Raw genomic sequence first — 14120 nt, forward strand, 5'->3', positions numbered from 1 at the left:
ATCGAGCAATTGCATCGACAACGGACAACGCCAGACCCAAAGTGGGTTTCGATGTACTGCATTTCAGGTGTGTATGTATATATATATATACATACACACATGTATATATAAGATAAAAACAGCGATTTAAAAGATTGGTAGGCTTGACCCGGAGTCTTGAGGCCAATAGGCTGAGCCTTAACGCCTGTGCTATGGTGATAGTAGCAATGTAAGAGTGATTAAAAAGTGAATGTCAAACATCACGCTATTCCGCAGTTTTTAATGAGGTCAAATCGTGTTACTGCGGGATAGTTGTTTTGAGTTTGTTTACTCAATGAAAGCATCTGATATGACGGTGATTGACCAAACGTTTACATCCGGTTTGAATTCAGTTTCACTGTTTTTATACTGAAAAGTGAAAGCAACATGCAGCGATCCAAAAATCTGGAATATTTAGTGTTTCAAAGATATTATCATTTACACGGCATATAAAAAGTTTTCAGAATGGGCGACCCCAGAGCAGCTCCCGGAAAAAAAACCTTTGCGGGCATACAGAAAAAGTGTACATACATGCACACACACATTTTCCCTTTTTATATATATATATATATATAGATGTCTTTCTAAATCTCAGAGATTGATTAGTTTAGGAATTCCTGTTTGCCAGTATGTCGGATATATAAAAACCAAGTTTCCATGGCATGGGCTTAAGAATTCCTTCAATGCTCTCTTATAGCTAATATTTGTTTTCATGTAGAAATGATCCTAACAATTTGCATTTGATTTTGGTATTCCAGAGTTTTTCTTAGGTCTTATATAGACGGAGGTTGATAATTTTCTTTGGCCACTGCATATCCAATCTCTAGAAAATCATTTTTTGTAGATGCAGTCTATTTCATTTTTATGGCTATCGCAAAATCTAGCATTACTTTGTAGTTTGAAAATATTTTCTAGGAACATAGTGAATACAAACAGGTGTTCACCACCCCAAAACAAGGCATAGTGCCACTTTGATATAAGGAGCTACTATTTGGGACCAGATTTGCATGGATGTTATGTAGAGTCAGGCAGCGAGATGTCTATTCACATTACATTTGAACTTCAGTATGTCAGTACAATAAGGGAAGCAGGGGCCCAGGAGGAAAATCCAAAGTCTAGCAGTATGAGAGAAGAAGATATTTGAATAGAATGCTTTTTAGCATCTACGAATCTCTACAGTGTAGGGGTGGGATTTTGTTGTTGCCAGGTTTGTCGGGGGGAATTTACATCAAGGGGTACTGGTGCTTTGAGTTCGTATGAGCATTTACCATTACATTGAAGTATTTGTAAAACAGGTAGAGTAATGCCACATGTTTTGGCGATGGGACAGAGGTTGGAGTTTGGCCGACAGTGCGAGACTTATTAGGTTGGCAGCTCTTTTTTTTAACGCTATCTATAAGTGAGAGACTAGTGGCAGATGCACCAGCCAAGATGTGACTATAATATTCCATGTAAGTGGCTTTGTAGAGATACAGGATACTCTCAGGTGTGAGTAACCTTCTAGTATGGTAAAGAGAGCCCACCTTCTTCACAGTCAAATATGTTGATATAAAACAACCTTTTAGTCATTTAGAGATCAGCAAGAAAGAAAACTATATATCCAAAAGGGTTTGGTATTATTTTCCAGTGTTTATCAATTCTGTAAGTCATTTCCAAGTATCATAAAGTAGTTGAGATTGTAGTTATCCAAGGGTATACTTTGCTTCATATTTCCTAATACCAAACTTCTTCAATTATGTTATTGCTGCTAGTTTTATATATAATATACTTCAAAAGATGTTGTTGTTAACGTACTTCCAAACGTGTGTTGTTAATGTACTTCCAAACGTGTGTTGTTAGCGTACTTCAAAACGTGTGTTGTTAACGTACTTCAAAACGTGTGTTGTTAACGTACTTCAAAACGTGCGTTGTTAACGTACTTCAAAACGTGTGTTGTTAACGTACTTCAAAACGTGTGTTGTTAACGTACTTCAAAACGTGTGTTGTTAACGTACTTAAAAACGTGTGTTGTTAACGTACTTAAAAACGTGTGTTGTTAATGTACTTCAAAAGATGTTGTTAATGTACTTAAAAACATGTGTGGTTAATGTACTTCAAAACATGTGTTGTTAACGTACTTTAAAAGATGTTGTTAACGTACTTCAAAACGTGTATTGTTAATGTACTTCCAAACGTGTGTTCTTAATGTACTTCCAAACGTGTGTTGTTAATGTACTTCAAAACGTGTGTTCTTAATGTACTTAAAAACGTGTTGTTAATGTACTTCCAAACGTGTGTTGTTAACGTACTTCAAAACGTGTGTTGTTAACGTACTTCAAAACGTGTGTTGTTAACGTACTTCAAAACGTGTGTTGTTAACGTACTTCAAAACGTGTGTTGTTAACGTACTTCAAAACGTGTGTTGTTAACGTACTTCAAAACGTGTGTTGTTAACGTACTTCAAAACGTGTGTTGTTAACGTACTTCAAAACGTGTGTTGTTAACGTACTTCAAAACGTGTGTTGTTAACGTACTTCAAAACGTGTGTTGTTAACGTACTTCAAAACGTGTGTTGTTAACGTACTTCAAAACGTGTGTTGTTAACGTACTTCAAAACGTGTATTGTTAACATACTACAAAACGTGTGTTGTTAACGTACTTCAAAACGTGTGTTGTTAACGTACTTCAAAACGTGTGTTGTTAACGTACTTACAAACGTGTGTTGTTAATGTACTTCAAAACGTGTGTTGTTAATGTACTTCCAAACGTGTGTTGTTAACGTACTTCAAAACGTGTGTTGTTAACGTACTTCCAAACGTATGTTGTTAACGTACTTCCAAACGTGTTGTTAACGTACTTCAAAACGTGTGTTGTTAACGTACTTCAAAACATGTGTTGTTAACGTACTTCAAAAGATGTTGTCAATGTACTTCCAAACGTGTGTTCTTAATGTACTTCCAAACGTGTGTTCTTAATGTACTTCCAAACGTGTGTTCTTAATGTACTTCCAAACGTGTGTTCTTAATGTACTTCCAAACGTGTGCTCTTAATGCACTTCAAAACGTGTGCTCTTAACGCACTTCAAAACGTGTGTTGTTAATGTACTTCAAAACGTGTGTTGTTAACGTACTTCAAAACGTGTGTTGTTAACGTACTTCAAAACGTGTGTTGTTAACGTACTTCAAAACGTGTGTTGTTAACGTACTTCAAAAGATGTTAATGTACTTCAAAATGTGTGTGGTTAACCTACTTCAAAAGATGTGTTGTTAATGTACTTCAAAACGTGTGGTTAATGTACTTCAAAACATGTGTTGTTAATGTACTTCCAAACATGTGTTGCTAATGTACTTCAAAACGTGTTGTTAATGTACTTCAAAACGTGTTGTTAATGTACTTCAAAACATGTGTTGTTAACGTACTTCAAAACATGTGTTGTTAACGTACTTCAAAAGATGTTGTTAACGTACTTCAAAAGATGTTGTTAACGTACGTCCAAACGTGTGTTCTTAATGTACTTCCAAACGTGTGTTCTTAATGTACTTCCAAACGTGTGTTCTTAATGTACTTCCAAACGTGTGTTCTTAATGTACTTCCAAACGTGTGTTCTTAATGTACTTCCAAACGTGTGTTCTTAATGTACTTCCAAACGTGTGCTCTTAATGCACTTCAAAACGTGTGCTCTTAATGCACTTCAAAACGTGTGTTCTTAATGTACTTCAAAACGTGTGTTGTTAACGTACTTCAAAACGTGTGTTGTTAACGTACTTCAAAGCGTGTGTTGTTAACGTACTCCAAAACGTGTGTTGTTAACGTACTTCAAAACATGTGTTGTTAACGTACTTCAAAACGTGTGTTGTTAACGTACTTCAAAACGTGTGTTGTTAACGTACTTCAAAAGATGTTGTTAATGTACTTCAAAATGTGTGTGGTTAACCTACTTCAAAAGATGTGTTGTTAACGTACTTCAAAACGTGTGGTTAATGTACTTCAAAACATGTGTTGTTAACGTACTTCAAAAGATGTTGTTAATGTACTTCAAAAGATGTTGTTAATGTACTTCACACCGTGTGTTGTTAATGTACTTCAAAACGTGTGTTGCTAATGTACTTCCAAAATGTGTTGTTAATGTACTTCAAAACATGTGTTCTTAATGTACTTCAAAACGTGTGTTGTTAATGTACTCCAAACGTGTGTTGTTAATGTACTCCAAACGTGTGTTGTTAACGTACTTCAAAACGTGTATTGTTAATGTACTCCAAAATGTGTGTTGTTAACGTACTTCAAAACGTGTGTTGTTAATGTACTTCAAAAGATGTTGTTAATGTACTTCCAAATGTGTGTTGTTAATGTACTTCAAAACGTGTGTTGTTAACGTACTTCAAAACGGGTGTTGTTAACGTACTTCAAAACGTGTGTCGTTAACATACTTCAAAACGTGTGTTGTTAACGTACTTCAAAACTTGTGTTGTTAACGTACTTAAAAACATGTGTTGTTAACGTACTTCAAAAGATGTTAATGTACTTCAAAATGTGTGTGGTTAACCTACTTCAAAAGATGTGTTGTTAATGTACTTCAAAACATGTGTTGTTAATGTACTTCAAAACATGTGTGGTTAATGTACTTCAAAACATGTGTGGTTAATGTACTTCAAAACGTGTGTTGTTAACGTACTTCAAAAGATGTTAATGTACTTCAAAAGATGTGTTGTTAACCTACTTCAAAAGATGTGTTGTTAATGTACTTCAAAACATGTGTTGTTAATGTACTTCAAAACATGTGTTGTTAATGTACTTCAAAACATGTGTGGTTAATGTACTTCAAAACATGTGTGGTTAATGTACTTCAAAACATGTGTTGTTAATGTACTTCAAAACATGTGTGGTTAATGTACTTCAAAACATGTGTGGTTAATGTACTTCAAAAGATGTGGGATATATAAAATTGGTTAAAGTATTTTTATGAAGAGAGGTTTCAAAAGATAATGTTTATATGCAATAAAACATGAAATAATTCCCATCAATGTCTTACCTGGCCGTGGATCCATACTGTTTGGCATCGACATCTGTCCTGCTGCGCCCCCAGGAGGCTAAAAACAAAAATATTTGTTTTTAAAAACATGTTTAGAAAAGATCTTATTGGGTTAAATGTATTTAAAAAAACAAAAAAAAATAAAACCAACAAAAAAAAAATGCATTCAAACATCAGATATCAGTTTGAAGAGAGAGTGAGATATTAATATGCATTTTAGCATCGTTTGTAAAATAGAAACGAGGATGACTACAAAAGTTTTTATGAATATTCGCTAATAAGTTTGACATATTTAAAAATGATCATTCTACATCAAATTACCACACAATTAACTCCTGAGTTCTCTTGAATATTGACAGAGAAATAGAATTCTATTCTACAGTGTTTTAAAACCTATATTTTTTATTGAAATATAATTCTGAATATATATGTTATAGGATCTATAAAACCTTATGAGTCTGTGAATAAACAGAAAATACAAGTTTATGTTCACACAAATAATTAGAATCTTTGATACTTATAAGTGAAACGTGAAAATTACATTCCAAGTAAAAACTGACATACATGTAAAAATAAGTATCCTCACCAAAAATGGGGATAGTTTAATTAAAAAACAAGCCACTCTCTATGAGTGAAATATTTACTTTCACCATAACTAATGTTTGTGCAAAATTTAAAAAAAATAAAAATAAATAAAAATAATCCAAGGAGTGGTTACTAAGAAAAGTGCAAACAAATGAATGATTTGGGGACAATTTCACCCCTATAATGGCCCCTAGGGGACCAACAAGAGTTATCTCAGAAAATCCACCCTGGCAAAAATTTACTTTCACCATGACTAATATTTGTGCAACATTTTTTTTTAAATTTCAAGGCATGGTTATTGAGAAATGTGCGAACAGAGGAACAGGAGTGAATTACTAAGTCCAATCCCTCCTTTCTCGGGGGATCAATAAAAATCAGTTTTCATGTTTTGCCGATTCACCATTCATTATCACTTGATTAAATGAAAAACTGACTTATCTGCCCCTGATTTACAAGATTTCCACTTATCAATGGAAAAATCTAATAAAACTGGTTTCTATTTTTAATTAAAATTCTAATAATTTTTCCTAGTTTTTGGTGTAGTTACCTATTTTTGCCTGATATCAAAGAATTTATGTCTTTAAATTCACTTGTGTTTAATGCTATATAAGCACCAAATCTCTGAAATTCAACAGCTGATACACGTGGAGTTGCTCCACCAACTAGAAACATATTTGCATTAATCTGACAACACTATTCATAATGCACTCACAATCAGTGGTAAAACTGTTGCCTGAGAACAATGTACAAAACAAGTTTTTTCTTTGCTTTTAAAGCAAAACATTTGCTATAAAAGAAAAAAAAAAGATTGGCAGCCTTGAACAGTTTGAAAGGTCAGGAGTTATCTGAACTGTATATGTCCGAAAGAGGAAATATTTATTGTTGCAAAGTTTCTTTAAATATATACCTATACACACAAGAGAAAAGAATCTCGTGGTCCCTACACATTTCCACCCACAAGTGGCAAAAAGTTAAGACATTTTCAAAACCATGTCACAGTTATTTGTATCAATCAGAATAGACATATTTGCAAATAACACACATGAAAAGTCTGCAGCCGTAATGTTCGTCTTGACACAGAGATGTGGATGCGTATGAGCAGACAGTCAAAAGAGACAAGAAAAATATCTTTATTAATGAACACTTAAAACAAAGAAAGAAAAATATTTACCATTTTAAGAGTAGATTGCGATTACACAAAAAAATTAAAAGTTGAATATTTACTTACGTTAAAATCTACTTGATTTGGCATCCGAACTGGTGCAGGCCCCCGTGGCGCCCCTGGAAATCTAGGTGACATGAAGGGCTAAAAATATACAGAAAGGGAAGGGGAAAAGACATTGAAAAAAATTAAATACAAATATTTTTCATCACAATCATTTTAAGTGGTTGCGCAAAATTGCCATTTTAATTTTTATATCTTATTACTTTGAATAATAATTTTAATTTTTATATCTTATTACTTTGAATAATAATTTTAATATCTTATTACTTTGAATAATAATTTTAATATCTTATTACTTTGAATAATAATTTTAATATCTTATTACTTTGAATAATAATTTTAATATTTTATTACTTTGAATAATAATTTTAATATCTTATTACTTTGAATAATAATTTTAATATCTTATTACTTTGAATAATAATTTTAATATCTTATTACTTTGAATAATAATTTTAATATCTTATTACTTTGAATAATAATTTTAATATCTTATTACTTTGAATAATAATTTTTATATCTTATTACTTCAAATAATAATTTTTATATCTTATTACTTCAAATAATAATTTTTATATCTTATTACTTCAAATAATAATTTTTATATCTTATTACTTCAAATAATAATTTTAATATCTTATTACTTTGAATAATAATTTTAATATCTTATTACTTTGAATAATAATTTTTATATCTTATTACTTTGAATAATAATTTTTATATCTTATTACTTTGAATAATAATTTTTATATCTTATTACTTTGAATAATAATTTTTATATCTTATTACTTTGAATAATAATTTTTATATCTTATTACTTTGAATAATAATTTTTATATCTTATTACTTTGAATAATAATTTTTATATCTTATTACTTTGAATAATAATTTTTATATCTTATTACTTTGAATAATAATTTTTATATCTTATTACTTTGAATAATAATTTTTATATCTTATTACTTTGAATAATAATTTTTATATCTTATTACTTTGAATAATAATTTTTATATCTTATTACTTTGAATAATAATTTTTATATCTTATTACTTTGAATAATAATTTTAATTTTGATATCTTATTACTTTGAATAATAATTTTAATTTTGATATCTTATTACTTTGAATAATAATTTTAATTTTGATATCTTATTACTTTGAATAATAATTTTAATTTTTATATTTTATTACTTTGAATAATAATTTTAATTTTTATATCTTATTACTTTGAATAATAATTTTAATTTTTATATCTTATTACTTTGAATAATAATTTTTATATCTTATTACTTTGAATAATAATTTTCATTTTGATATCTTATTACTTTGAATAATAATTTTAATTTTGATATTTTATTACTTTGAATAATAATTTTAATTTTGATATCTTATTACTTTGAATAATAATTTTCATTTTGATATCTTATTACTTTGAATAATAATTTTAATTTTTATATTTTATTACTTTGAATAATAATTTTAATTTTTATATTTTATTACTTTGAATAATAATTTTAATTTTGATATCTTATTACTTTGAATAATAATTTTAATTTTGATATTTTATTACTTTGAATAATAATTTTAATTTTGATATCTTATTACTTTGAATAATAATTTTAATTTTTATATTTTATTACTTTGAATAATAATTTTAATTTTTATATCTTATTACTTTGAATAATAATTTTAATTTTTATATTTTATTACTTTGAATAATAATTTTAATTTTTATATTTTATTACTTTGAATAATAATTTTGATATCTTATTACTTTGAATAATAATTTTAATTTTGATATCTTATTACTTTGAATAATAATTTTAATTTTGATATCTTATTACTTTGAATAATAATTTTAATTTTTATATTTTATTACTTCTAATAATAATTTTAATTTTTATATTTGATTACTTCAAATAATAATTTTAATTTTTATATTTTATTACTTCAAATAATAATTTTAATTTTTATATTTTATTACTTCTAATAATAATTTTAATTTTTATCTTATTACTTTGAATAATATGTGGAACAAGAAAACTGCTCATCTATTTGCACAAATTCTAATAAAACACAAGTCTGCGGAGAATTAAGATATACCTACTTAGGCAATTATATGTATAAATTGAAGAAAGATATTTTATCAAACAAAGAATGAAAATTCTGATGAAGTTGATGAAATCCGAAAATAATCAGAAATAATAGAATAAGTTTTTTTTAAACACCAATGAGACTGATTTCACAACCAGAGATCAATGAAAGGATTTCTTAAGAAAAAAAAATGTAGGGAGAAGTACCGCAGGGCAATTTGAGGAGAGATGGCCACAAACTGTTGAACACTCAGTGACAGATCAGATTCGACAAATTAACATAGAAACCACTTTTATCCAGTAGGTGACCCATCCAATTGGAAAAACTCCTCTTTTATGCCAAAGCGGAAACATGTTTTTTTTTTTTTACATTTTCATTAATTGCTAAACAATGTTGATTTCTTTATGGTTTCCTTATAATCTTAGCAGGGTTACAGATATAAGGTGCTACAGACTCACAGAATTCCAACTGGCTCCTTATTCAAAAACTCTTCCAATATTCAGACTTGATTCTTTAGAGATTTAAAAAAATCCCACTCAAATTTCTAGCAATTTTATAAGTCTGACACAAACTACTTTCAAAACCTCTGATTTCAACACAGTAATCAGTAGTTGCTTTCAGATTTCTTATATTTTACCTTGTTCAATTGGTTTGTCATCAAATTTTGAACCCAACCCCTCATCATGATAGAGTGTCTGCATTTCATTGGAGAATGGAATACAAACTGTATATAAGCTTGATCTCCAATAAGGGGTAAGGTTAAAAATGCCATGAGGGATGACGAAATGGCAAAAACGCTATGATCATCATCAGATGAGGAAACCAAAATAAAAAGTACTGCAGATAATAAGGAAAATTCATACAGAAAAATCGCAGACAAAATTTAGTTAAAAATATTCTTCACATTTTGCTAAATCTTATTTTTTTTTTATTCCCAGATTAAATAAAACAAATGTTTTGAAATAGTTTACTTAAATCTTACAAAAATTCACTATGAAACAGGAAATTACATGCGTCCAATTTTTAGTGTAAAGAAAAATCAATTTAAAATCTTTAAATCATATCGAGTTATTGAAAAGTTTTCATTTACAAAGTTTATTTCTTTACATTTTGCATGAGATATTAGCAATATGCGTTTTGTTTTTTTAATTATCGATATTTGTTACGTGAAAGTGCTTGTGTGAGATAACAACAAAAGATGGCAGAAAACAGACGCGTGATTAACGTTTTCGCAACACACAACCGAAGGGAGTAGAGAAAAACATGCAAAATGCCATCTAAAAAGAATTAGTGTTGCCTGGAAACATTAATTCTTAAAATGCTTTGATTAAAAAAAACTTTGCCATCAAAGGATTTCTGTGATATCCATGCTTGCAGATTAGCTAAAAGGCAATGTAAGTGCAAGTAAAACTTGTAGCTCTACAGGGTGGAACTTTAAAAAAATAAATAAATAAATAAAATAACACAGCAGATATGCCTCTAATTTCAGTCCTTCGATATATAATCTTATTTTTCAAATCCGAATCCAACTTTGAGAAACTGCTAGGATCATGTGTGAGGAAATTATAAACTATTTTGAATGACAGCATTTTTTTAAAAATTAAATACATAAATGTATATTTTTTTGTGCACAAAAATTATGTAATAAAATTGAATTCTGCTTGTCATGTATAATATCTTGTTCATTTTTCTAATTTATTATGGGTGATTTTTTTTTTTTTAAATATTTTTAATTTATTTAAAAAATTATTTTACACACAAAAACTGTTTAATTGGTTTAATTTTTACACAAAATAACTTGATCTGTTTTCTTTTCAAAAATAAACAAAAATGAATATAAAAAAGTGTCAATTATATATTAGTCAGAAAATAAACAAATGCAAGAAACCTCCATTTTGTTTTATTAAATTATATTAGATATTTTTCTTTTGTTAAAAAAAAGAAAAGAAAAGATTTTTTACTGAAATAATGTCAATCTGCATATTTTTTTTAATATTCTTTAAACATTATTTGATTTTTTTATCAAAGGAAACTTTATAAGATTTGTTAGATGTAATAAATTTTACGTACATTCCTTTATAATTGTTTTACCATCATAAATGAAAATTACTGTTATCTACCATCTTTTAACATACATATTACATTTGTAAATAAAATAAACATAAGTCACCACTTAATATTCTTAGATTTAACAAATCATCATTAAACTATTTTTGTTTTAAATAAATTTTTTCAATGGTTCCAAGAGTTGTTAATATAAAAGCAAATACTGACTTTAAAAACATTCCAATTATTTTTTATGACAAAAAAAAGTTCTTTTTCTTGACATTTAAAATTTGGGCAATTTCTTTCCTTAAAAAAAAAAAAAAAATTTGCACGGCCATTTTTATTTCACTTTTACACATTAATGTGCCTTAAAAATGTCAAAGATCCATTTTCTCATTAGCCTAAACTACCCCACCCGCCTTATTTAGGGGCAGATTTTTCATTAATGAATGAACTCATAAAAGAAATTAATCCAATTTTTGTTACTTTGAAAGTTTTATGTTGTTTGCAAATACAAACGATATGTCGATTAGTTGAATGGTGGATATCTTCCTGCAAGCAAATCTTTTTGGATTGTTTAATATTTAAGCAGTTGCTATCTTGAAATGATTCTGCAAATCAGTAGAATGATAACTAATGATGATTTGTTTGATCGTCATATTGTTACGGCATACCAACCATTGTTGGGTCATTCGATGCCAAAATTGTTAAACGCTTTGAATACGATTTCTTTATACACTCATTTGTTTTACATTTTGTAAATAGACTGCAAGCATTTCTATTTAATCTATAGACAGGTGTTACCACTTCAGACCTGAGAGTAATGGTAACCAAGAGATGATTGCACTCCTCATAGCTCCCAAATTAGGGGCCCTCACCATGTGTTAATATAGTTAGATTGTTGGCTAGAAATAAGACATTTAAGAAAACTATATAAAAAGATATATATTTTTACATTTTTATTCACTGTTCAATAAATTTCACAGCAAAAAAAAAAAAAAAAAAAAAAAAAAAAAAGATTTAAAAAAAAAATTATTTGTGATCTTAGTGGTTGGAAAATAATATCGTTTTCTCAGGCTGCCTATTCTCTCAACTACAGAATAGCATTGACCTTTTGTCAGACCCGCATGCATTGACTCCTCATAACCCCAATCCCATGACCATGTATTCTTTTGGTTTATTTTTGAATTCCTTTAAATGATAGCCAGAAAAGGTAATATAAAAATTGTTTGAAAGTAGTTGATCTATTTCAGATCTAATTTGGTGTCATATCCTGAAGTAGAAATCTTGAATAATTGATAGGGTTTGGAAATAAGATCGGAAAAACCAAGAATGAGAAATCTAGATTTTTGGATGGTAGGTGATGTAAGAAAGTGAACACCTTGCCCAAGGGTTTCTGGTTCAGTTTAATGTTTAAAATGTTGAAAGAAATAAAGAGAAGTGATGGTGACGAATCATTGTTATTGATTTTCTGTTAACTTTAGTAGAAAGTCAGAAAAAAGTCATTATCAATGATTAACAAAAAATGTTGCCCATAATAAACGAAAATAAAATAAAAATAATGCCTTGTTTTGGTTGATTTCCCACCTTACAACTAAGAGATCACAACATTTTGAGCAAAAGAAAAAAGTATAGAAATAAAAAGTTAAAAGAAAAAAAAAAAGGGAACAAAACGAAATGTTTTCTCTTTTTACTTATCAGCAAAATAATATGCAAACATGCAGACAACATTCAACAGCAACTTACCAAATTCTTTATTTGCAGACATGGCAGAGAGAGAATGGTGGTGGTGGGGGGATAACAAAAGGAAAATGATTGTAGTAAACTAATCATACTATTTGATATAATAAAGATAGAGAAAGGGAATAGAAGGGAGAGAAGAGCGGGAGAAGATAGCCCTCACCCCCGACGTTCCACATGCAAAATAAGATGTCACTTGTTGGGTTAACCAAAATGAACAAGCCAAATGCATCCTTTGCTAATTGGACCAAGATCAGAAAGTGAACGTCTTTGTCTTCACAAATATCGAACAGATTTCCACATCATTTAGATCATTCGGACTGTTTGCATCTTATTCTTCACAACATTTTGACTGATGTAACCTTTGACCTTTTTCCAGTGCATTTTCATATTGAACTTTGGAAATTTCTAGTTGAACTCTGGAACCTGTACAGGTTGCCTAAACCATTCTCAAGTTCAAAAAGATTCACCTGAAAAAGGTTGCCGGTTTATATTGACACAAGTGTGAATATAATAACATCCAAGATGAGAATAATAATCCAAATCACCAATGCCTCTCTCAAAAAAATAGACAAAACTTGAGATTTTCATAAGTTTCCCATTGCAAGTGACCTTTAGCTGTGACCTTTATCAGAGTTACATCACAATGCCATGTATGAAGAAAGTGCAAAACTAAGTTTAACCAAGGCAATACAAAAAGGTCACTAATTATACAAATATGTATATATAAAAGAGAAAACATTTTATTGATAAAATATATTCTTAAAACTGAATTCTTTTACTGCGCATCACTATAATATCACCAGCATTGTAGGCCACATGAAACTATCACTCTTAATTATTGAATACTGATGATGAAAATAAAGATTTTTATATTTTCAAAAAAGTCAAACCAAATATATTCAAAATAGTAAACTCCACTTAAAAATTACTCGAATGTAATCTTTTTCACTCTCCCATTGAAAAGTCTCTCAAAATGTTTATTTCCCATTGAGTAAGCTCTATATTTGATAGCAGGAAAAGCATGCTTTTAATGAGGTGCATTTTTATCCCAAACCCTGAAATCTATGTGGAATTTCAAACTACACCCTTAGTTAAATGCATTGTGATTGTTTTTATTCCATTAGTTATGGTCGGATGGAAGTGTTCATAACATTACATAATAATCAAGACTTTTTTACCTGATAAGTGACATTGTTTTGCTGGAGGTTGAAGGTTCAATCCTTACTACAGGATATCATAGCTTGGAGCAACACAAACTCCTTGAATTCCGACTGACTCTTTATTTAAAAGTCTTCCAATATTCAGACTTGAGTTTTTGGAGATTTAAAAAATCTGACTAAGATTCCTAGTAATTTTATGCATCTGAGACAAACTACTTCCAAAACCTCTGATTCCAACACAG

General features: G+C 29.0%; 1 protein-coding gene across 11 annotated transcripts in view; it reads right to left on the reverse strand.

The window, feature by feature from the left end:
- LOC145296925 (single-stranded DNA-binding protein 3-like) overlaps positions 1-14120 on the reverse strand; it is a 317297-nt gene that overhangs the window by 138819 nt on the left and 164358 nt on the right. For all 11 annotated transcript variants that reach the window (XM_080143120.1, XM_080143125.1, XM_080143119.1 and 8 more), the window contains 2 exons: positions 6840-6917; positions 5027-5084 (listed from right to left, as the gene is read on the reverse strand). In XM_080143120.1, the coding sequence (XP_079999246.1) occupies positions 5027-5084; positions 6840-6917 (136 nt within the window). The remainder of the gene's footprint in view (positions 1-5026; positions 5085-6839; positions 6918-14120) is intronic.

This window comes from Euprymna scolopes, chromosome 17 (assembly GCF_053919585.1).
Source record: "Euprymna scolopes isolate OS-2025 chromosome 17, ASM5391958v1, whole genome shotgun sequence".
Lineage (NCBI taxonomy): Eukaryota > Metazoa > Mollusca > Cephalopoda > Sepiida > Sepiolidae > Euprymna > Euprymna scolopes.